Raw genomic sequence first — 24,788 nt, 5'->3', positions numbered from 1 at the left:
CCAAACTCAGGCTTACGTCTGAATGTTGGCTACCTAGGCATGAGTTTTCAGTTTCAGGAGAAAGTGGCTCTTTAAGAGCTACCAGAGAACACCAGTACCACCTGGACTTTGTGGGGCTGAGAAATCACTTCATCTTGTTCCATCCTTTGTAGTATACAGATAAAGAAAAAAAATAAAATCGCTACAATGAAAACAAAAGCTCTTCAGTGTCTCTCACACATCTTCCAAATCAGTATGTCTGACCTTTTCTTAAAACCTTAGCCATCACAAGGGAACCAGTGGGGAGGGAGTCATGCGCTGAGGAGTAGTTAAAGGGCAGGAGAATTCACTGGTGTGAGAAGGGATTAGTGAGAGCTGGAGGAGAGAACCAGCCCCTCCCAGTGTGAGTGGTCCGTCTGGGATTTACTGACTGGCAGAAACCCATATGCAATTAACAGCTGGCACCAGGGGACAAGCAGACATCCAACACTTGCTCAGAAGGAAGACAGCAGAGAAACCCTCTCGGAGTTAAAGGTACTGGTGAGCAGGTCTGATGGAGGTCAACTGTGGCCAAAGCTGTACTGGGATGGAGATTTGCTTGCTAGGTTCCTGCTCCCAATTCACCTTTCAGATCCGTGGTTAAATGTTAGTATGGTTGTCACCTGCTAGTAGATGCTTTCAGTAAATGATATCCAGGTTAAGTCTTTTTATATTAGCTCTGTTTTCTTCTTAAATTATGTGTTTGCACAGAGATATGTGCACATGAGTGCAGGTGCCCATAAAGGGCAGAGGGGAACCCCGGGAGCTGCAGTTACAAGGAATCATGAGCCACCTGATGTTGGTACAAGGCACTGAACTTAGTTCCTCTGAAGGAACAATACATGCTCTTAACCACTGAGCCACTTCCCTAGCCCTAGAACTGGATTCTTTTTTTTTTTTTTTTTTTTTTTTTTTTGGTTTTTCGAGACAGGGTTTCTCCTTTACGTAAGAAAACTCAAATACCAGAAGAATGGGTTCAGTGAACTAGGTATTTTTCTTGATATTTAAAAGTAAATTGTTTTTATTTATTTTTAGTAATATTGTTTCACATAAAAGGACTCCGTTTTGGAGTAGGTTGGAAAGAGTACTCAATAAAAGATTTGTAACTCTGTTTGCCCTTTTTTTTTTTCAGCTGGCTTTAATCTAAGTACCTCAGTTTCCTCCCTGCAAAAAGCAGCATCCTAGATCTGTATCCTGTACTCTTACTTCTAGAAGAATGAAATCTTACAAAGTCCTCCCTCTGGCTTCCGGCCTCCTCTCCCTGATGCTTTTTCATCAAGTCTGGGCTCAGTTTCCACGAGAGTGTACCAGTATTGAGGCTCTGAGAAGTAGAGAGTGTTGCCCAGACCTCTCTCCTTCCTCTGGACCTGGGACTGACCCCTGTGGCTTATCGTCAGGAAGGGGAAGGTGTGAGTCTGTGACCGCAGACTCCAGACCGCACAGCCCCCATTACCCCCACGACGGCAAAGATGACCGAGAGGGCTGGCCTCTTAAGTTCTTCAATAGGACATGTCAGTGCAACGGCAATTTCTCAGGACACAACTGTGGGACCTGCCGTCCTGGGTGGAGAGGAGCTGCATGCGACCAGAAAACTCTCGTAGGTGAGTGGAAAGATGGGGGAAGCAGTTTCACTCAATTAGACTCAAGGTTATACACAATATACAGAACCTGAAGCGCTTACATCAGGAAACAGCTGCAAATCATAAAGCTCAACCATTTCTCCCTAGTTGAGCAAACTGAAGGTTAGGAAGTTGAAGAACCTTGTCTGGTATAGAAATATGGGATTGATACCCACACATTTTAACTAATAGTGTTTCCATAGGTCCAGAGAGATGGCTCAGTGAGTGGTAAGAACACTTGCTGCTGGAGCAGGAGAACCTGACTTCAGGTCCCCAGCACTCACTTAAGGAACTGGGTATGGCCACAGGCGCCTGTAACCCCAGGCCTAAGGGTGAGAGACAGGTGAATCTATGGAGTTTTGAAAAACCACAGGTCTAGCCAAAATGTCATGAACGCCTGCGAGAGGCCGTCAGGTAAGCGAGGGAGAGAGTGATAGCAGACAGCTGACGCTCTCCTCTGGTCCTCACACATGTGTTTATGTCACCTCCACACACAGTACTTCCTTCAAAAATGCTTGAGCAATAACTATGTATTGGGAACTGATTTTGTATCACTAGAGGTGTTTATGCTAATCTTTGTCCATTAGATTCAGAAAGGCCAAACTCATCAATTTGGACCTTTGGCAAGCATGGTATTCCCACTGAGATCTAGCTAACTCTAACAAGGCAGTCTCTCCTCTCTGGGCTGCCATGGAGAACCATAGATCCTCACAGTGGTGATGGAATCCTTGCATTTTAGATGAAGGATCAAGTGTGTGGAGCATGAAACAGTAACAGCAGCAGCACTTGCTGGTTTTCCATGTCTCAGACAATGAACAAGGGTTTCACAGACTATCTTTTGAGACTTCATTATCATCCACATCCTGGTCTCTCTCTCTCTCTCTCTCTCTCTCTCTCTCTCTCTCTCTCTCTGTGTGTGTGTGTGTGTGTGTGTGTGTGTGTGTGTGTGTGTGTGTGTGTGTGTGTGTGTTCTCTCTGATCTTTGTCTTTGGAAAACAAGAGTTCTTTTTATCCAAATACCACATACATGAAAATTGAGCCTAAGAAAATGTGCCAAAATACAGAAAACTCTCTGTTTTAACCACTATGCTCGGCTCATCTCCCTTGTTTTTTATAAGATTTATGATGTTTAGAAAGTAGAAATTCCACTGTGGGGTGTTGACACATGCATTTAATCCTAGCAGTCAGGAAAAGAAGGCATGAGGATCTCTGAGTTTGAGGACAGCCTGGTCTACAGAGTCAGTTCCAGGATAGCAAGTCCTACACAGTGAAATCCTATCTCAAAAAAAGTAGAAAATTAAAACAAAAAATGCTAATAGTGAACAGAAATAAATACGACAATATCACAGAACCACAAATATTCATGTAAGATTGTAAGATTTAAAAAGTCTTTAAAGACTCAAGAGTAAATTTTGCAGGGTATACACCATAGAAGACTGCTTGAACAGGCTTTAGAAAGGCTTTATTAGCTAGACAGTGACTATACTGAGTATTCAGGATCCCAGTGTAGCCCTGAGCCTTCCTCAGGGTGCGCTTTTATGCATAAAACCATGTTTTAGGCTGGGATAATTCAGTTAACACGATCAGTTAGTCAGAAGCAGAACTACAGAAACTGAAAAGAAGGGCTAATACATTTATAGATTTTTCCCAGAGCTCTATGGACATCGATGGATTAGGCCTTTATTTTAGTTTTGGCAGGTGGTATTATCTATGTGCTGAGTTTTACAGCCTGATTGGTATTTACATCATGGAGTTGGTTGTAATAAGTTCTCAGAACCTACTAAGGCCTGAGACCCCATTGAAGTAAATTGCTGAGAAAAAGAGGGAATGAACAAGAGATAAGTCTAAACAAAGGTTTACATTAGGGTTTTTTTTTTTAATAACATACAGATTGGGAATCCATAATAAAAAATTCCAAAATTCCTCAAACTCCAAAAGTTTTCAAGCCCAATATAGTATCACAAATAGAAAGTCCCATATTGCTAATCTTTGTTTTAAACACAAACTGACGAAACTATGGTTCACATTGTCTTGGGCTGTGTGTATAATGGAGTGTATATGAAAGAAATGAATTTTACATTTCGCTTTGGACCTAATCCCCAAAATATAATGTACAAGAAAATATTTCAAAATATATAAACTCTAAAGGTCTCTGGTCCCAAGCATCTTGGAAATGATATTTAACCAGTTAAGTAACTTATAAAAGATTTGAATGGGTGCACATATGAACTAATGGACATGGGGGAGCATAACATGTTGTAATATGATTGTGCTGATTTTCACAACTTAACGTTTTCATGCCTGAAGTCAGGAGAAATCTTCTTGACTTAAGTACAGAAGAAAGGAGCCACTTTGTGAGAGCCTTGGATATGGCAAAGCGCACAACGCATCCTCAATTTGTCATTGCCACAAGGAGGTCAGAAGACATACTGGGACCCGATGGCAACAGGCCACAGTTCGAGAACATTTCCATCTACAACTACTTTGTTTGGACACACTATTATTCCGTCAAAAAAACCTTCCTCGGGGTAGGGCAGGAAAGCTTTGGTGACGTGGATTTCTCTCATGAAGGACCAGCTTTTCTCACGTGGCACAGGTACCATCTGCTGCAGCTGGAGAGAGACATGCAGGTATGTTCTGTCTTGGTTTTCAGGTCCCTAAGTGTAAAGCATTGTGATTCACTTTGTACTGAATGACATGAATGAGCCCTGACAAAACCAGCGTTATCAGGGTACTTGTGACTTCCAGGTAAGATTCCTCCCCACTGATTATTCGATCGTTCATCAACCTTGATCTTTTGTGCAGTGAAATGAAAGAAAGCTAATGACGGCCCTGCAATAGAGACCCTGTTTGGCCAAGAACTAAAAGTTTAGAAATTATCTATAGCTTGATAACCGGAAAATGATTTAGGAAACAACAGAATTGTCAGTTTCCAGGCCTTGGTCCTGAGCTGTAGAATGCATGCAGGTGCCACCTCCTGGGAAGGGGTGCACTGTGCCTCTCTCTTCCATCCACACACAGAGCCCCTCAAACAGCTGATGATTCTAGAGCAGGATGGTTCCTTTCATGTCCACTGAACTAAACTTTTTCATACCCACTACCACTTTAAGGCTTACAGAAGAGCCCCACTCAAAAGCATCACATAACTAAAAACTGATGGGTGTGTTCATTTTCTTGGGGGTAATAATCATTTTACTCCATGTGTGTGTATGTATGCATATATATATATATATATGCACACACATTCAAATATATCAAAACATGATTTTACACACCTTTAATATATATAGTTTCTAAAAGGACCTCAAAATGGCATATCTTTAAACACAAATTGTCATTTGAAAACTACCGTTTTGAAGAGGAATGTAAAGTAGACCTCAAACAAACACAGTCACTTCAAGCCTTTTTTATAAGCAGATACACTCAAAAGACACTAGAATATCTAGTATCGTAAATATCTAACTGCTGCCTTTTCACTAACTGAACAAATATTTGAGAAAAATATTGTCATCCAGAAAGTGAACAGTTTAGGGACTGTGAGTTTAGCTAAAAGACAGAGCGGTTGCCTAGCAAGCAAAAGGCCCTAGGAGCAGTATCCAGCCCAGATAAAACTGCTTTTTGTTGGATCTCAATTATTAAGTCTGTAAACTAAACTTGCTACCTATTTGAAGCAATAGTCATGAATCTCTATCCCAAAGTTAAAGTCTTAAAAACTAACTAATATATTCTTAAAATAAAGAAAAACTGTTGATTTCTGAGGCACTGTGCTAGCATTTCAAGGAAAAGCAATGGTTGGGAGACAGAATGATACACTGCAATACAAAGACAGCTGGCAGGAGTCTGTCTGTACGCACTTTGAAGGTGATTAAATGAGTCCGTCCACTCCTCTCAGCACCATATTTAAGGCTGTTTACAAGGAAGACATTTAATAGATTGTGAGTGGATAAATCTGCCATGGGTAACAGATTCTAGATCTTCACTCTCTCAAGGCATTTTCCCAATGGCATACGAGAATTTGGAAAGGTGGGTGGGAAGTGTCTCCAGCCTCAACTCTGCTGTTGTAACTTCCACCTCGATGACTTCCGTTTTCTAGCACAAGGCATCATCACGTTCCAGGCTACCTGTGACGCACAACAAAATATATATGAATGTGCTATGGCTCCCAAATGTCACAGTTGGGCTTGACTCATAATGAGCCCGTGTAAGTTGCCACTAACTTTTTTAAAGCACAGTGATTATTTTTGTATGAGTAATACAAACTTTTAGTGATCAATAGCTGGGGGTGCCTTGAAAAGCCTCTGAGCTCAAAAACACCCAAGGATAAGGAGATGCCTGTCAGAAGGGAGACACAGAAAAGGATCAGAAAGACACAGGCCCTTGAAAGTCACCCAAGGTCAAAGCAGCTCCACACTAAATCTCAACTTCTGAAAACAATTCCCCAAAGGCCAAAGAAAGAGAATGAAGGAAGCAGTGTTTTGTAGCAGCAGACCCCTCCCCCTCCCAGTCTAGTTTAGACCCGAAATAATCACACAGAACTGGATTAATTAAATCACTGCTTGGCCCATTGGCTCTTGCTTCTTATTGGCTAATCTCTTACATATTAATTTAACCCATTTTTATTAATCCGTGTATCGCCACATAGCAGTGGCTTTCCGGCAAAATTCCCAGTGTCTGTCTCAGGCGGCTCCATAGCTTTTCCCTACCTCTGCCTTTCTCCTCCCATGCTATAGGCCAAGCCAGTTCTTTATTCATTAACCAATAAAAGCAACACATAGACAGAAGGACCTCCCACACCAGTGTTTTAAGGAATTCGATAAAATAAGCATGTGTCCTTGGTCTCAAGCATTTTCAAAAAGTGTGAGATGGTTTCTAAGTGGAAACTAGGTCACTGGTCTTAAAAACAACAGGCACAGAATTCATTCTGAATCTGCTTAGCTTTCTGTCTGTGAGCTTCAGGCAGACTCCCGTCTTCCTAGTGCAGCTTTGCAGTGTAGGTCTCTAAACAAACTTTTGAGCTTTGAAAACAGAATCTGTATGAGACAAAATATGCAGTCTGTCAGCAAACCAGACTCTACCTAACTACAGTCATTCAGACCAAATTCAAAAACAAAACTTACTGTTCCACAAATCATTTCAAAACTGAGGTCACATGATGCGAAGAATTGGCAGTGCTTCCATTAAAAACAGAAGAGTGGAGCCAGGCCTTTAATCCCAGCACTCTGAAGGTGAATCTCTGTGAGTTTGAGGCCAGCTTGGTCTACAAAATCCACAACAACCAGAACTACTACACAGATCTTGGTGGGGGGAAGGAATGGGGAGACACCTAAAAATAATATGAAAGCAAAGAGATAGAAACATCAAGAATTTTAATAAAAGCAATAGAAACACAATTATCTGCCAACAATGAAAACAATATTTTCCCCAAATTATTTGTAGAAATTTCTTCATGAAGTGAGTTTTGTTGCTTCTACTACCTATATGAGTCCTCCAACTAAATTACAAACTTTGTTCAATAAGGTCCTTAACTTCTTTGGGATCCTAGGTATTATTGTTGCATGCACTGGTTCTTTAGCACATGGAGAGAGCTAACAGAAAAGAACCCCAGAGTCAAGCAAGCAAAGAAAAAGGATGTAAGTAGAATCAGGGCCCACTAACGGATTTCTGTAATCTAGGAGATGCTGCAGGAGCCTTCTTTCTCCCTTCCTTATTGGAATTTTGCAACTGGGAAAAACGTCTGTGATATTTGCACCGATGACTTAATGGGATCCAGAAGCAGCTTTGACTCTACTCTTATAAACCCCAACTCTGTCTTTTCTCAATGGAGAGTGGTCTGCGAGTCTTTAGAAGATTACGACACCCTGGGAACACTTTGCAACAGTAAGACCCAAATGACAGAAATACTATTCACTATTCTTTATTAGATAAAATAATTGTGCTCCTGCAAGGCCTTTTTCTTCAGAATGAATCCTGCTGCCAGTGCACCAAGGAGATGCAAAGCAGTCTACAAGGTGCTCCTGGGAAGTAAAAAGTATCTGTGTGTTATTATTGTTCTTCAGCAATTTGATCAGTACATTGCTAACTTTATTTCCAAAAATCCTAGAGTACAATAATCCTCTTAACACACTAAGCACTACTTAGCAGTCATGGGTTGGGATTTTACTGAAAATATCCTGCAAGAATATCTGAAATATGCAAAAAAATTAGTTGGGAGTGCTCTAGGAGCAGAACAAGAAGGAAGCAAAAATAAAAGGAAAATTCCATGCTTGTTCAGAGAACCAGCATCCAAAAGGGATACCTTTCGTAGGGATACACTCAAGAAAAGAAGAAAAGATGCCCGCAGACTCAGCTCCAGCTTTCCTGAAGAGAACATGCACAGCTCTGACTATTGTGCCTCTGCCACAGATCATTTCTGCTATACAGTGGTCTGTTCAAGAGCTGCCCATCTTCTTTCTCTCTGTGCTACTAACACAGTCTTAATTGTTGGTGTTCTCTATTATTTCTTGTTTTTCTACTTCAGGCATTTACAGAAAAATATTTGATTTTCCATATGAAAATTAAGGTTGTGATTTATTATTATATATGTGGTATATTAAAAACTCTGCTTGTATTTTATGTATAAATTTTTATATTGCTTTAGACACTTAAAAAGAGAATAGTTTAAATATCCAAAGAACTGAGAACATTTTTATCATTAGAAAAATATTTAGTTTTGTACTAATATAAGAAATGTGATAATAGATGAATATTTCCTTTAGCAACCTAACACCTGAGCAATTGGTTCCACCTTGTGACAGAGGAATGAAACTGAAGGTCAGAGTGTCTTCATATACTAACACATTCGTCTTTCTCACCAGGCTTATTGTGCTTAGGACTGGGAGTTCTTAGATATTTTCCTGCCGTGCTGGTGGCTAGACATAATCATGTGGCATGTGTCTGCCTGTGTGTGTTCATGTTCATGCGTGTGCAAATACACATGTGTATATGTATGTATGTGTATGTGTATATGCATATGTAAGCCATAGGCCACCTTCAATTGTCATTGTTTTAGTTCTGTCTGCCTATTTTCTTTTAGTTTTGAGACTGTGTCTCACTATGTAGCTCTAACTGGCCTGCAACTCACTGTGTAGCCCATAGAGATTCAACTGCCAGGCTATTTCTGTCTCTCAAGGCATTGATTAAAACCAGGCTCTAGGCTCCATCTGGCTTTGGAGCAGGGGAATAGGGACGCAAGTTTTCTTACTGCCCCAGAACTCATCAATGACCCACTACCAAGCCCGGGGCTCTACTTGTCTCTGCCTTTCCAATGCTGATACTGCAAGTGTGCCCTGATGTTCTTCACTTTTTTTTCCTGTGGGTTCTTGGGTCAAACTCAGGTCTCGAGCACTTGGCTTTCATAAGCTATCTTCCCAGTTCAGAAAGAAAAAAAATTTAAAAGTCCAAGAAAATATGGCATAAAAGGAAAAAATAGAAGTGAAAGTATTTTGTTTTGTCATAGGTTTTTCCTGTGGCTCTCTTTAACAAGCCTCACAACTTCGTGAAAATTGATGATTACTTTTCCTTGTATAAACAAATTTTAAGATTGTCCACTGTGACAATTTAAGATGTAAAAATGAAACATCATATTTATTGAACATGGTAAAGAGGGCTGGCAAGGCGGTTAAGTAAAAGTAAAAGCTGATGTTGTTAAGGCTGACAACCTGAATTCAATTCCTAGAACCCACTTGGTGTCCCTGTGATCTCTAAATGTGCACACATAGACACACACACACACACACACACACACACACACACACATTTAATCTTGAAAATCAAACACAGTAAAAAATAAAGGCAAACACTCTACTAATCACATCATATTTCTCATATAGGATGAGATTCTTAGTATATGTCTTCTTCAACTCCCATGAAAATTATTTCTTTTATCCTACTTCTGTCTGAGATTTTATCCATTTCTATAGTTTCATTGACATCTTCTGGAGACTGGGGCATGTGTGTCCTTAGATCGGCCTTCCTTTAGAGATTCCAGACACACTGTTATTTACTTGTTTCACAGAATGTAGCAGCTGGGAAATGGAGCCAGTGACACCTGACATTCTTTCTGCCCTCATAATGCATCTATGATTCGTCATACAGAAAGCAGTGCTTCTTTCTTTACAGAACTTCTCAAATCTGTTTTTCCCTCACACATTTTCTGAACTTCTCATTCAGTCCAATGTGGAAACTGTACAGGACTAGAAGTCATAGGACATTAGTGACTGAATTAGCAGAGGTTGTCCATGTTCAACTAAATTTGAAAACCACTGAGACAAAATCAAAATGGCTCTACCAATTTCTTTTTTTCTTTTTTTATTAAATTATATAATTTTACAAATTTTCACCTCCTCCCCTCCTCCCATTTCCCTTTCCCTCCCCCATCCCCCTTCCCCCTCCCTCTCCAGTCCAAGGAGCAGTCAGGGTTCCCTGCCCTGTGGGAAGTCCAAGTTCCTCCCCCATCCATCCAGGTCTAGGAAGGTGAGGATTCAAACAGACTAGGTTCCCACAAAGCCAGTACATAGAGTAGAATCAAAACCCAGTGTCATTGTCCTTGGCTTCTCAGTCAGCCCTCCTTGTGAGCCACGTTCAGAGAGTCCGGTTTGATCACATGCTACATCAGTCCCAGTTTCTTTTACTACCCAAAGTCTCAACCATAACATACCATAAGATAAACTAGGGTGCGGTTTCTTGCAACCAAAGTAAACCATACTTTCAAGCCTCATGGGATTTATTGATAATTCCCCAAACAGCAATTCCCCAAATACAGCTAAAAGTTGAACTTTAGATTTAGTGATTCCTGAACGTTTTTGAGTATAGTCTATACTCCAAAATGTAAATGGATACTGCAATCCTAACAGCCAGAGGTCTATGTTTTATTGCTAAGGTATTTAATGGTTGTTATGCTCATGCAACAGATAGGGAACATTGTGCATAGGATTCAATATAAGACATTTGTGATTGAAAAGAAAAACAAGCTGAAGCTGCAGTGCTGCCCCTCACAGGCCAATGGGCTATTTGCCATGTCCCTGTGGAGCACTTATGAGTCTATCAATCACCATAGCGATTCATAAAATGTGCTCTTAACCATTCTCACTCTGCCCCACTCACCGCAGTTTCCTCCATTTCCCAGTAAATTATGTGTTACTTTCTGAGCTTGGAACCTGATTTCTTCACAATGTGGCTCTGGTCTAACTCCATCATTCCCTACAGCTTGATCTGTGCCTTGCAAGCTCTTCACCAAAGAGCCATAGGAAAGCAATACTGCACTGCACCAACTCCTTGTCAAGTCTGGTAAGCACCTGGCACTGTGCCAGGACTAACAACCGCGCTCATGTGCTCATGAGACAAACAGAAGGACACTTACAGTTTTGTGCTACTGTCCCTCTCTAGACTACACACTTTACAAAATTTCTCTGACTTTACTTACAGAAGTTCTTCCCAGTCATTTTGTCATTTAAAGTTCCTGGAAAATCTATTCTTTATGACTCTCTCTCTCTCTCTCTCTCTCTCTCTCTCTCTCTCTCTCTCTCTCTCTCTCTCTCTTCCTTTCCTCTCTCTCTCTTTACCTTTCTTCCCTCCCTTAAGGCATCCATACTACCCTTCAAAATGTTTATTGATTATATTAATTTATTTTTAAAAAGGTAGAAAACATTGGTTGATTGAAATAAGCACAAAATTCCAAGGAGATTTGGGGGTACTTTTTGTTACCTCTCTGAAGACTTTTAACAGATGGCATTTGGGTAAAATTTTTCATATAAGGGTGAAATATATATTTTAAGGTTTCTGTTTGTCTCTTTGTTTGCTTGTTTGTCTCTTTGTTTGTTTGTTTGTTTGTTTGTTTGTTTGAGACAGGGTTTCTTTGTGTAGCCTTAGCTGTCCTGGAACTAGTTTTGTAGGCAAGACTGGCTTCAAACTCAGAGGTCCACTTGTCTCTGCTTCCCAAGTGCATGTGCTACATGGCCTGCCTTATATTTTAGTTTTATATTTAGTTTTATAAGATTATTCTTAACAAAACTCAGTTTCTCGTGTTCTTATATTCTTTTAATAAAGCTTGTTGCAATTTAGCAGCACGCAGACCCATGTCTGTCAACGTGATTATTGTTTTCTTCCAATGTTTTGATATATCAGGTTATCTCAGTTCACAGAAGTACGACAGGGTTATTTAGATGTTTTTCACAGATGAGCATGTCTTTATTCCACAAGGATCTAACTTTCAGTATTTTCACTGTATATGAAAGAGCAGTAGCCAGACCTGTAGACTTTCTCTAACTGTGTGCATGCCTTTCCTCCCTAGGCACTGAGGGTGGGCCCATCAGGAGAAACCCAGCTGGGAACGTGGGGAGACCAGCAGTGCAGCGTCTTCCTGCGCCACAGGATGTCACCCAGTGCTTGGAGGTTGGTGTGTTTGACACACCTCCTTTTTATTCCAATTCTACAAACAGTTTTCGAAACACAGTGGAAGGCAAGTAAACAAACAAATGAAAAACTGGTGTTTTGAATTAATTTACTTATGAGGATAAATTGGAGAGCCCCAAATTAGATGTTTTAAGAAAGCGTTTGAATGCCATGTTGATCACATGGGCTTATATGAATTGACTGTTGATTTTGATTTAGTCATAATTTCAGATTCAAAAGTAAGGGGAGTATCAGATTATATGCGGTTATCAGAGAAAAAATCATGAGGAATTATTGTTTCAAGCCTCTCAGATTTCTATAGTCTTTCCAACTTAGTGCCTGGCAGTTATCGGGCTTCCTGTGTAATGATGTCACAGTGTAGCATTACAGGTAACTTTTGTAGTCATCAAATTGTTGCTTTTAAAAGGGTAAGATTAACAATTATTTTAAATTTCAATTGCTTGACAGTCTGTAAAGTCTGGTTTGGGCAGTTTTATTTAAGTTGAAACACTTTATAATAAATGTTAAGAGTCTATAAAAATTAAATAAGTGTCTACTGAGTTTTAGCCTGATTTTCCTCATAGCAGTCAAAGTATTTTTAAGTTGAAGTTCAAATAGGTGTAGTGTCTTTTCTGAGACAGCCAACAATGATGCATTCAAATTTCTAAAGGAGTATAATTATGTCTAACTTAATTTTAAATTTGTTACTATTGATATTCCCCCTTGAGTGCCAGCATCACCCGGGTTCTATGCACCACCCCCCTTCCAACAGGGATGATTCTCTTTCTTCTTTGTTCAGAGATACATAAGCTGTAACTCCAATCACTAACTTCAATTCTATTCCCTTTTACTACCAAATATGTATACTCTCCTTATGTTTATTTAAATCATACTAACTCACCAACAGAATTGGTTCAATATTTACTATATATAGATACGAAATTGATATCTATAAGACTGTACTGTACTGATTTTTAAAAGCAATATGCTGACTATGTTCCCTGAGTCAAAGAAATTAGGAAAATGAATGGATGAGTGAGTAAATGAATGAGTGAGTAACTGTATAGACATGGCAGTTCAACCCAATCAGGCACATTTAACTCTATCACAAATCCCAAGCCCCAACTGCTTTCTGACCTAAACTGGCATTTATCCTCATCTGCCTAATATGTAGAGGGATTTAAAAATTCTCTAAATATTTTAACAAGAATCTTTCCAGATTTTTAAAACTATGTAGAAAAAGAGAGAAATTGAGGGCATTTTAGCATCCCCACAAAATTAATTTTCTGAAAATAAATATGCTGGCAGTCATTAAAAAGGAGGAAGGCAGGAGAGTTTCCAGACAGTGGCAGCGATGCTCTCAGTGGTGGAAGCAGTAACTGGGGGATTTCCACTGTCTCTGTTTCGATGCAGAAAAATCTGCTCCTTGTCAAAGTTCAGTATTCATATATTTTGACTGCTATCTTTTGCAGGTTGTTATTGTTAACCTAGAAGCTACATTTGGAATACCACACTACCGGTTCAGAACTAACCTAGTTCTGAGTAGAGCAAGCAAATGTCATCAGCCATTACTACAAGGGGCAACACATACTGAGTCAATATTTAGCCTGGCGAGCTGTGAAAAATAGCTTCCTAATATAATCTATGCTATTGCTCACAATGTTTTCTACTGAATTCATCCTTACTTTTAAATATAGGTTACAGTGATCCCACCGGGAAATATGACCCTGCTGTTCGAAGCCTTCACAACCTGGCCCACCTCTTTCTGAACGGAACAGGAGGACAAACCCATCTGTCTCCCAATGATCCGATCTTTGTCCTCCTGCACACATTCACTGATGCGGTCTTTGACGAATGGCTGAGGAGGTATAACGCCGGTGAGATGCTTTTCTGTGATTTTGCAGGCTTCACAAAGGGATTATTCTGGTGGTGTTGCTATCAGTCTAAGCTAGCACTTGACAACCATAAAATCGACTCCAAAATAAAGATGCAGTAGCTCTCCCATCCAGCCATTGCCAAATACGCAAAAGCACTTTGAATACTGTGGAAGTCTCTCAGTACCGTTACCATTAAGATGTCACTACTGGCATTCCTGTCATGAAAAGACAACTCCCACGTGCTCCAAGTTTTTCCTACCCTTATTTTCCAACAAACCTTCTCCCTTCCTTTTAATATAAATAGAAGAATGGTACAGACCTATTCTTGAGTTCCACAAAACACTAAAAGTGCCATATCTGTAATCTGTAATTCTGAGTCGTATGACTTTATGGCCTCACAGAAATGAAAATTTGATTGACTTGAAAAGTTAAGAGTTTTTATGTTATGCCACAGGAAATCTCTTTCAAGTTCATTTCTCTGCATTCTTTAAAATATTATTTTGGAGACCTCATTTACTGCGGTCCTACTCAGCCAAGTGAAATATGTTGCTTTTCAAAACCATAAAAGTACTTCCACTAGTATAAACATCATAAATGTTCATACTTTGGAAATGTTCTGAATTTTAGCTGCTGTGCTTTTATCATGCACACACAATAATGAAGGTTAGCTCTCTTTTGCGTTATCTATCCAGCGAGGCCCTCACACTTCTTTATGTATATCAGAAAGCTCTGTTACAACCTTCCCAGACCAGCAATCCATGTGTTGGTCAAAATGTTATTCTGTCAGAAATCATTTAAGAAACAAGTAATTTGCCAGTTATGGTAGTGACTATAATTCCAGTACTCTGAAGTTGGCCAGTGTTATACAGGGAAATATCTAAAAAAAAAAAAAAAATGAATTCAGACAGGTAATTCACACATAAATACTTGCAAGGTTATGAATTTATTAACTGTTATCCTGCTTCATATTTTATATTTATTTATTTATTTATTTATTTATTTGGTTTTTTGAGACAGGGGTTCTCTGTAGCTTTGGAGCCTGTCCTGGAACTAGCTCTTGTAGACCAAGCTGGCCTCAAACTCACAGAGATCCATCTGCCTCTGCCTCCAGAGTGCTGGGATTAAAGACATGTGCCACCACCGCCCGGCTTTCATGTGTATTTAAATACATAACAGCAACAAGCAATGAATTACTTACTTAGAGTGTTGTTTTCTGTCTTAGTCACTGTTCAACTGCTATGAAGAGATACCATGACCCAGACAACTCTTATAAAAGAAAACTTTTAATTGGGCGCTTACTTAGTAGTTTCAGAGTGTTGGCCCAATAACATCATTTGGAAAGCAGACAGGCATGATGCTGGAGCAGTAGCTGAGAGTTTACATCTGATCCATAGGCAGCAGGGAGAGAGAGAAAGGCACAGGTCTTTCTTGGAGTGAACTTTTGAAACCTCAAAGTCCACCCCACCCCCGTTGACACACCTCCTCCAATAATGTCACAGCTACTTTAAAAAGACCACACCTCCTAATCCTCTAATCCTTCTCAGACAGATCTACTTGCTGGTAACTAAGCATTTAAATATATCATTCTCATTCGAACCACTGTAATTTCTTTAAAAACAAAGTAAGAAATTAATACTTTTGTGATTCAATGTAGGTCCAGTAATCTACGTTTTGCCATTTCCCTAACTTTCCATCATACTCCCCACTCCTTAGCCTACACCTTTACATTGGGCACTTGCTTTTTGCCAGTCTTTCCAGTGTTCAACTTAATAATTGTCAGAACAAGATTGTTCTGTTTGCTATAATGGCTATCACTTTGAGTGTGTTTCACTGGATTATTTTTTAAATTGTTTTTATTGAACTATACATTTTTCTCCATTTCCCTCCCTTTCTTCTCTCTTCTACCATCTCCCGTGATCCTCACACTCCCAATTTACTCAGGAGATCTTGTCTTTTTCACTAGATTATTTTTATTACAACACTACATAAACTGGAATGAATAGGTTAGAAATGAACAAAATCAGCTCTTGTTAAGTACAGGCTTTGAATAACTAGCCAAAAATATACAAGTAATATCTATGCAGCCATTCCCAAAGCTGTGGGTGTTAGATTTCTCAAAGGGAGTAGGATTGTTCTCTTATTATAGTTTTGTAGAAACCATGAAAATGTGTACTATTCTATGTTTCATACAGTGGCTAAAACCTAATTATTGCTCTTTCGTATAAATCCAAAGGTTGTTGATGAAAGTAGAAATTTGTTTTTTCTTATCATCCCCCCAACCTCTCTACTTGAGCTCTGGGCAGTTTAAGGATTCTCAGACACTATGCTGTCAGTGGATAGAGAAAGCCCATAAATAAACAGTAGCTAGCCTGTGACATTTTTCTGATAAAATGTAGTCTTAAACTATAGAAAAAGTAAGTGCTGAAAACTTGAGTAAAATTGAAAACTGACCAATCAGACACCTTCCCACATATCCCATTTATTTCTAAACATCCCTTGGGAAAGGAGGCCACAAATTAATGAGAACAGCTAAAGTAAGAAATGGGGAAGAATCATGCAACAGTCTCGCAAAAGCAGACTTTTGAACACAGTCCAGGAGCAGAGAGGACAGAGTTGTTTTTCTGAGCTCATCAAAGGTTTTAAACATATTCAAGAATCTTCGAAAATTAGAATTATAGCATTATAAAAATCTGAAGTCAGAATAACAACATTTAAAAAGCTAAAGCAGGCTGGGCGGTGGGAGCGCATGCCTTTAATCCTAGCACTCAGAGGCAGAGGCAGGCAGATTGAGGTCAGCCTGGTCTACAAAATCTACTTCCAGGATAGGTTACAAAGCTACAGAGAAACCCTGTCTCTCTCAACACCCCCCCCCCAAAAAAAGCTAAATCAGGTTGTTGTCTTACAGTATGATGCTGAAGAACCCTGTTGTTGGACACAAAGCAATACAGCACATCTAAATGCTAGCAACAATTATATTCATTCCTATTTACTAATTTTATAGGTTTCTTGGTTGGTTATGAGACAGATTCTCACTATGTAGGCTTGACTTGCACAAAGGACTAATCTATGTAAACCAGAATGGCCTCAAATTCACAAAGATCTGCCTGTCTTTGCCTCTTACCACTACTATTATAAATCTAAGTAGCATGTAATTCAATATCCTTCTTTCATTACTTTGGAGTTATGTGTTGTTTCACACATAGACCAGAGTTCCATGATTTTTTTTTTTCAGAAAAAGCAGCTTGTACATTTTCGAAAATGATTACTACTTCTTCAGCTAGGAAGGAAATGAAGCAATCATAAATCTTTTTGCAAACATTCGTTGAGCACCTAATGTTTCCTGGACAACATTATAGGTACCAGAAATAGCATGTAGAACTCAGAAGTCATTTCCTCCTGGAATTTTTGCACCTGTTAGTAGAAATTAAAATGGCCAAATTTTATATATATATATATTAGAAAGTGGAAGATTTCATAAGTAAATAAAACCAGAAAATGAGAACACAGGAAACTGGGAAGACACTTAAGGTCACTGCATTACACCACTGGAGAAAAGGAGATTGTAAAAAGGATACTGCAAATGGAAGTCACATGGGATCCAAGTGTGACTGTTGCCTTTGCTTTGATTCCTCTGCCCATTTTAGTAAACTTTATCCCATATCTGAAGACAAACTGAATTGAGAGTGATCAAGTCAGGACTCAATAGACAGGTCAAATGGAGAGTTGAAAATTATAGCCAGATTACAAGCCTCAACATGGAACTTTCACAGGTTACTGACACTAAAACAGGATGGGATGCATTGAGGACTGGAAGTTGACTTCTTTGTTTAGTGTCTGGACCAATACCTAGCACTAGTAGGCACTCAATACATTTGAATAAATATTTGATTCCCTGTAGTATGTGGTAAAACTGAAGGCACAAAATATAAAAGACATCACCGTTTCTGTGACTGACTTTTTCTCAAAGTAAATGCTGAGTTATCCTTCCATGAGTCATTCCATGGGTAACAAACCTCCAACACATAGAAACTCCAAACCCTGGCTAGCCTCACATATTCTAGATGTCTTAAAGGAAGAAGTTAGTTTCCCTCTAGGTACAGATCCAGCACTGGTTTTGTGGTATTCATTTGGTGTCTAATATCACTCACATAAAAACAGATTAACAAGAAAAGCACAGCAAGCATTTGATGCAAAGCACCTATCCCTACTTTCATCCTTGATGACAGAAACCCACTTTTTAAAAGAAAATTTGCCTTCTGTTTTAATAGATGATTTAGACAGAAAGAGGAAAGGCTCTTTCTATTTTATTCTATCCTAGGAATCAAATTGTGTAAGAAATCAGATTCAATTTTTAAAAACTTTTGTTAATAGTCAAAGAAGGGAATAGATTTAATACTGAATTCTCTCAAAGTAAACAAAAAATAGAAATATTAAACAGGCCAAGCGGTGGTGGCGCACACCTCTAAACCCAGCACTCAGGAGGCAGAGGTGGGCAGATCTCTGTGAGTTTCAAGGCCAGCCTGATCTACAAGAGCTAGTTCCAAAACAGGCTCCAAAGCTACAGAGAAACCCTGTCTCAAAAAATATATATTAAGCAGATATATTTGAGGTCCAAAGCTACTATCTCTCAATTTTGAATTACAGACCACTGAATAAGACAGATGTTTGTGGATTTATTTAAATTAGCTTCTATAGTTTAAAAACAGAAGAGCTGGTGAGAGTCTTACAGAGCACTGTTGCTCAAGTCCTCTGACTTTAAAGGTTCTATCAATACCAGTGTTGGTTATAGCCGTATTTTATTTATGTTTTATAAATAAAACTTGCCTGAAGACCAGAAGGTAAAACTAAGTCACTAGAGGCCAGGCAGTGGGGTCACACACCTTTAATCCTAGGATTTGGGAAACAGAGACAGATGGATCTCTGGATCTCTGTGAGTTCAAGCCCACCCTGGGCTGCGCAAGATCAACATAGTAGCAGATCCAGGTAGTGGTGGCTCACATCTTTAATCCCAGGACTACAGAGGAAAATAAGCAGGTATAAAACGGGAACTTGCTCGTTTTCAGTCTGAAGATTTCTTAGAGGTAAGAGCTCTCTAGTGACTTGGCTGCTTTGCTTTTCTGATCTTCAGGTTGAACCCGTGTCTGTTTCTGGGTTTTTGTTATTTGTGATACAGTTGGTACTGCATTCACCCTGTTCTGCAGTGACACCTGCCTTGTGCCCATATTTCCTGTAAACTCTGGAAACACTTTCCACATGCTCTTTGCACATTCGCCGTCTTCAGAGCATAGCAACTACTCTGATATCAACTTCCTGCCTGCTTACACGTTTCCTCTGAAATATTTTAGATATTTCTATCTTCCCATTGGAAAATGCTCCCATTGGACATAACAGGCAATATAACATGGTACCATTCTGGCCTCCAGTTACCAACACAGAGATGTTTGTGACTGCTTCCGACAACCTGGGATATGCCTATGAAGTTCAATGGCCAGGTGAGTGTTGTCAGCGAATTTTTAATGTGGTGTTCTCCAAAAGCAAATGTGTCATCTTAAAGGTAGGGTCCTCACAGTGTGCTGAGCTTGGCGTGTTATATTGGATATGAAGCTTTCCCATAGATTCTTGTTTGGGAATAAAAATGTGGGAATTTCTTATTTACTGGGTACTCACTCTGACCCAGTAATTAGGTAATTAAACAGTACTCTGTCTTATTTAATCTTCATAATCTTTAGAGGTATTTTACTACTCATCTTGAAAATAACAAAACTGAAATTTTGAAGTTAATTCTAACATGAGAAAGGCTATGTGTCCAGCCAAGGAGAGGATGAGTTTTCAGTTTAAACAACTGTGATGTCACCAGTTACTCATAGGACCATGCCACTTTCTTTTATCTATTAAAAGAAAAACGCTGCTTTTTGATATTTTAAAATTAAAGACCGTCAATTGTAAATTTTCCTCAACAAAAGTACTAAAATATTGTGAAAGATCACCAAACTTGGGACTGGAAGAAACGAGGCTCCAAAACCAGCATTTCTTCCTATACCCATTGACCCTGCACAGGCTCTTTATTCTTTGAGTCGTCTTGTCTTTAACTTTGGAATGGCAATAACATTCATCTCGATATGCCTCATTCACAGAAGGAATTAAGAAGTACCTTCAAGAAGGCAGGTGCTGAGTAAAATGATGAATAAATCTAAATATGAGGGACTCTACAGAGTCCTTGAACAGTGCCTAAATACGAGCTATCAAATTTTAGTGAAGATTATTTAAATGTTTGTTTCACTCTTATATTTTTCAAACAGGTCAAGAGTTCACTATTTCTGAAATCATTACGATTGCTGTAGTGGCTGGACTGCTACTTGTGGCTGTCATCTTTGTGGGAGTTTCCTGTCTGGTCCGTTCTAGAAGCTCCAAGAATGAAGCCAATCAGCCTCTTCTCACTGATCACTACCAACGCTATGCTGAGGAATACGAGGAGCTCCCGAATCCTAATCAGTCCATGGTCTGATAGCTGTCTGTCCCCTAACGCAGGAGGACGGACACAGCCTGATTGAAACACAGTGATCACCCACATTTCATTTTGCTTCCTTTCTTTCTTACATAGATGTGTGTCAGAATTAAAGCATTGCCGTTCGGGGATGAGAATTCAGAATCTTTTCAATGGGTTCTAATCATTAGTTCTGTTTAAGATGTCATATTGTACCAGCTCCATAATATCTAAGGGAATAATGTGATGAGCTTTCTTATATTCTAAAGATTGCCTAAGGCCTGTGAATAAGCAATGCTTTGTGTGCACAGAAAAATAAAATGTAAAAATCTCTACTTCATTTGTGCAAGTGGCCATTCTTATGCTGTTAACATGTGAGTGCATTGCTATTATTGATACTGGTCAACAGAGATAAAGACAGCCATGTTGATTGGTTAAATTACATTACTTTGTAAGCAAATAAGATCCTGATTAGCTTTCTGAAACTGCTCTTGTTTTGATGTCAGCATATATTATTTGGGCTCAGGTGCAAGGTCACAACAAAGTGACAATTCTTGTCACACTTTGTAAAAACGAAAGCTTCACCTTGCTGGAACACAGCTGTTACCGCTTGTTTGCCACTGTGTTCCCACAGCCCATGCCACAGCCCACCTCCCAATTCTAGTATCTTCGAGGTCTGCAGAGAAGGAGTAAGACGAAGGACACTGTGTTGTGGATAACATCAAATCTATTCATTTCACTTCAACAGCATTCTCTTACCGCTTGTCAGCTGTTTGTGTACTTCAAAACAAATATAATAAAATCTTGTTTCATTAGTTCCTGTTTTTCAAAGATGTTTTCTTTTTTTTTTTTTTTTTTTTTTGACAAAGTCTGACTCTGTTTCCCCAGATGGGCTGGGACTCTCTATATAGACCAGGCTGACCTAAAACCCACAGAAATCCATCTGCCTCTGCCTCCCCCGGTACTGGAATTAAAGATGTATACCGCCACATCTGGCCCTTACCTTGTATTCTAATATGATGTGTATTTTCTTTTCTTTTCTTTTGTGCAATGAAACAATGTTCCAAAGATGAACTATTTGGGCTAGCCATAACAAATATTCTACTAAAAAAATTGTTAAAAGAAATAATAGTAATAATAATCATAACACCACAGAACATAGATGGTTTGATATCCCAGCTTAGGATACAGAAACAAGATTAAGTTATATTCACCAGCTTTCTTTAGTTTAAACATTATTAAGGCTAGGGAGACAAAATATATGACAGAATATGTTAAATGATACATATAAAACAGTGCTTTAAAGTTTCTCAGGTAGCATTATTAGGTTGATTCTCTTCAAACACAGCTTAACATGTTTAAATATTACATATTTATTTATAACATTTTAGAGATGTTATTGCATAATGTAAGTTTTTAATAGAATATCAATGAAACTAAACAGCCCCACTTCATATTTTGGATAAGTTAATATTTACCCATTTGGGAACTTTCATTAATCACGTACTTAATAACAGGGTTAGTTAAAGGCACTATGAACTTCTGAAGAAAGTCGGGATTAGAAAATTGAGAAGTGGGCTGGAGAGATGGCTCAGTGGTTAAGAGCATTGCCTGCTCTTCCAAAGGTCCTGAGTTCAATTCCCAGCAACCACATGGTGGCTCACAACCATCTGTAATGAGGTCTGGTGCCCTCCTCTGGCCTGCAGGCATACACGTAGAAAGAATATTGTATACATAATAAATAAATAAATAAAAAGAAAATTGAGAAGTTAAGATTTGACTTTAGCTTCAAGGAATCTCAGCGAATTCACCAAATATAAAAGCAGAGAAGGGTATTTTCAGAATGACAGTGTAAGCAAAGGCACAGTATTTTAATACAACACAGAACATTAAAAAAATCTAAAGTGGGTCAATGTGGCTACAGCACGGCTTGATGGAAGGGAGTAGAAAGACTGGTTGAGAATGAAACCACGGAGTGCCCTATGTGCAATCCCGAACATTTTGGAACACATTCTACAAAAAAAGGAAAAAAAAAAAAAAAAAAAAAAAAAAAAAAAAAAAAAAAAAAAAAAAAAAAAAAAAAAACGGGTGTGGGGGAAGTGTCACATGCAAGATGCATCTACAAAAATGACAGCTGTGGTAAAAATCTGCCAATAATATTGATGATAGGAGAGACCAGAAGAGTTAATATGGAATAATTCATAGGAGAGAGAAGTCCTACCTGAAATATAGACATAAATAATCTCACTATGGGATGCTACAGGCTTTATCTTATAAACATAGCCAATTTGCTTCTTTGTTTTTCATGGATGCCTGTAGTTATTATACAGTTCTATGAGGAGACCTTATAATTTTTCTTGACCAGATGGCCCTTTTCTGTTCTGTAAATAATGATGAATAATGTTCATTTACTGTCTTCGAGAACTGGCGTACTAACACTCTTGGTGGTCTCACAGAGCATAGTGAAGTCATTACATACTCACAAAGAAGCAAATTCCAAACCACTTAAAACCCATCCTATTCCATCTGAACTGGTGAGTGAATGCGGACCCTGGGGCGACCTGCCCTGGAAGAGAGCACAGACCCCCTACACCCACTTCCCTCTGCAGGCTTGTGTCTCCCAAGCTTTCCCTAGTGTTCTCAGGTGTCCTGCTCCTGTTCTAAGGCCATCCACCCAAAGGGGTCAGACTCTGGCCTCCAGGCAGGTCTGAGGATTCCTGCGGAGGGGTGCGGGCTCCTTCAGATTGTGCTGCCAGGTTCGCTGGGTGGTATTCCATCCCGCCCTGCCCCCACCTTGGCCCTTTTGTCTGGGCTGCGACCCTGGGCTGCCTGAAATCCCTGATCCTGTGCCCTGACATTCCATCTGAACTGGTGAGTGAATGCGGACCCTGGGGCAACCTGCCCTGGAAGAGAGCACAGACCCCCTACCCCCACTTCCCTCTGCAGGCTTGTGTCTCCCAAGCTTTCCCTAGTGTTCTCAGGTGTCCTGCTCCTGTTCTAAGGCCATCCACCCAAAGGGGTCAGACTCTGGCCTCCAAGCAGGTCTAAGGATTCCTGCGGAGGGGTGCGGGCTCCTTCAGATTGTGCTGCCAGGTTCGCTGGGTGGTATTCCCTCCCGCCCTGCCCCCACCTTGGCCCTTTTGTCTGGGCTGCGACCCTGGGCTGCCTGAAATCCCTGATCCTGTGCCCTGACATTCCATCTGAACTGGTGAGTGAATGCGGACCCTGGGGCAACCTGCCCTGGAAGAGAGCACAGACCCCCTTCCCCCACTTCCCTCTGCAGGCTTGTGTCTCCCAAGCTTTCCCTAGTGTTCTCAGGTGTCCTGCTCCTGTTCTAAGGCCATCCACCCAAAGGGGTCAGACTCTGGCCTCCAGGCAGGTCTGAGGATTCCTGCGGAGGGGTGCGGGCTCCTTCAGATTGTGCTGCCAGGTTCGCTGGGTGGTATTCCAACCCGCCCTGCCCCCACCTTGGCCCTTTTGTCTGGGCTGCGACCCTGGGCTGCCTGGAATCCCTGATCCTGTGCCCTGACATTCCATCTGAACTGGTGAGTGAATGCGGACCCTGGGGCGACCTGCCCTGGAAGAGAGCACAGACCCCCTACACCCACTTCCCTCTGCAGGCTTGTGTCGGTTTCTCCCGTCCCTGTGTCTCCCAAGATTTCCCTAGTGTTCTCAGGTGTCCTGCTCCTGTTCTAAGGACATCCACCCAGAGGAGTCAGACTCTGGCCTCCAGGCAGGTCTGAGGATTCCTGCAAGGGAGTGTGGGCTTCTTCAGATTGTGACGCAAGGAATAGGTCCTCCTCTGGCACTGGGGAGATCCAACCAGTTTCAGTCACAGCAAAGATTGGTCTAGGACACCAAACACCTCCGGGCTCCTTTTGAAGGAAGAGATGGGCAGGCGCCAATGCAGGAGCTCCTCCAACAACATGAAAGGCAACATGACATCACCACAAGCCAGACATCCCGAAACAACAAGAATTAAACACCCTACCCCAGAAGATATAGAAGAAACCGACCTTAAACAGTACTTTATGAAAATAATAGAGGACCTTAAACAGGAGGTAAAAAACTGCCATAAAGAAATGGAGATGACAAACAAAAAGGTAGACGAAATAAATAAATCTCTCAAAGATACCCAAGAAAAACAAGAAAAACAAGAAAAAGCAATCAAGCAGGTAAGGGAAACAGTACAAGACCTGATAAATGAAATGGAGGTATTGAAGAAAACACAATCTGAGGGACGACTGGAAATGGAAACTCTGAGTAAACGAACAGAAACTTCAGAGACAAGTATTTCCAACCGAATACAAGAGATGGAAGAAAGAATCTCGGACTCTGAAGATACAATAGAGGAAATAAACT

General features: G+C 40.1%; 1 protein-coding gene across 1 annotated transcript; it reads left to right on the top strand.

Moving 5' to 3' along the window:
• The first annotated feature begins 1,234 nt into the window (after window positions 1-1,234).
• Window positions 1,235-20,447, top strand: Tyrp1 (tyrosinase related protein 1). Its single transcript, XM_038335182.1, has 7 exons — window positions 1,235-1,619; window positions 3,945-4,267; window positions 7,310-7,514; window positions 11,965-12,132; window positions 13,763-13,942; window positions 19,288-19,434; window positions 20,242-20,447. Exons 1-7 carry the CDS (start codon window positions 1,235-1,237, stop codon window positions 20,445-20,447), a joined length of 1,614 nt encoding a protein of 537 aa, XP_038191110.1.
• The last annotated feature ends 4,341 nt before the right edge of the window (window positions 20,448-24,788 follow it).

This window comes from Arvicola amphibius, chromosome 6 (genome assembly GCF_903992535.2).
Source record: "Arvicola amphibius chromosome 6, mArvAmp1.2, whole genome shotgun sequence".
Taxonomy (NCBI): domain Eukaryota; kingdom Metazoa; phylum Chordata; class Mammalia; order Rodentia; family Cricetidae; genus Arvicola; species Arvicola amphibius.
The sequence above is the reverse complement of the archived record's forward strand: the minus strand, read 5'-3'. Positions and strand labels throughout refer to the sequence as shown.

Bases quoted from the DNA above. Each gene is read 5' to 3' on its own strand.
- Tyrp1 (XM_038335182.1), top strand. From the start codon at position 1,235: ATGAAATCTTACAAAGTCCTCCCTCTGGCTTCCGGCCTCCTCTCCCTG. The intron at 1,620-3,944 runs GTGAGTGGAAAG...TCATGCCTGAAG, and splicing joins CGACCAGAAAACTCTCGTAG to TCAGGAGAAATCTTCTTGAC. The intron at 4,268-7,309 runs GTATGTTCTGTC...TCTGTAATCTAG, and splicing joins AGCTGGAGAGAGACATGCAG to GAGATGCTGCAGGAGCCTTC.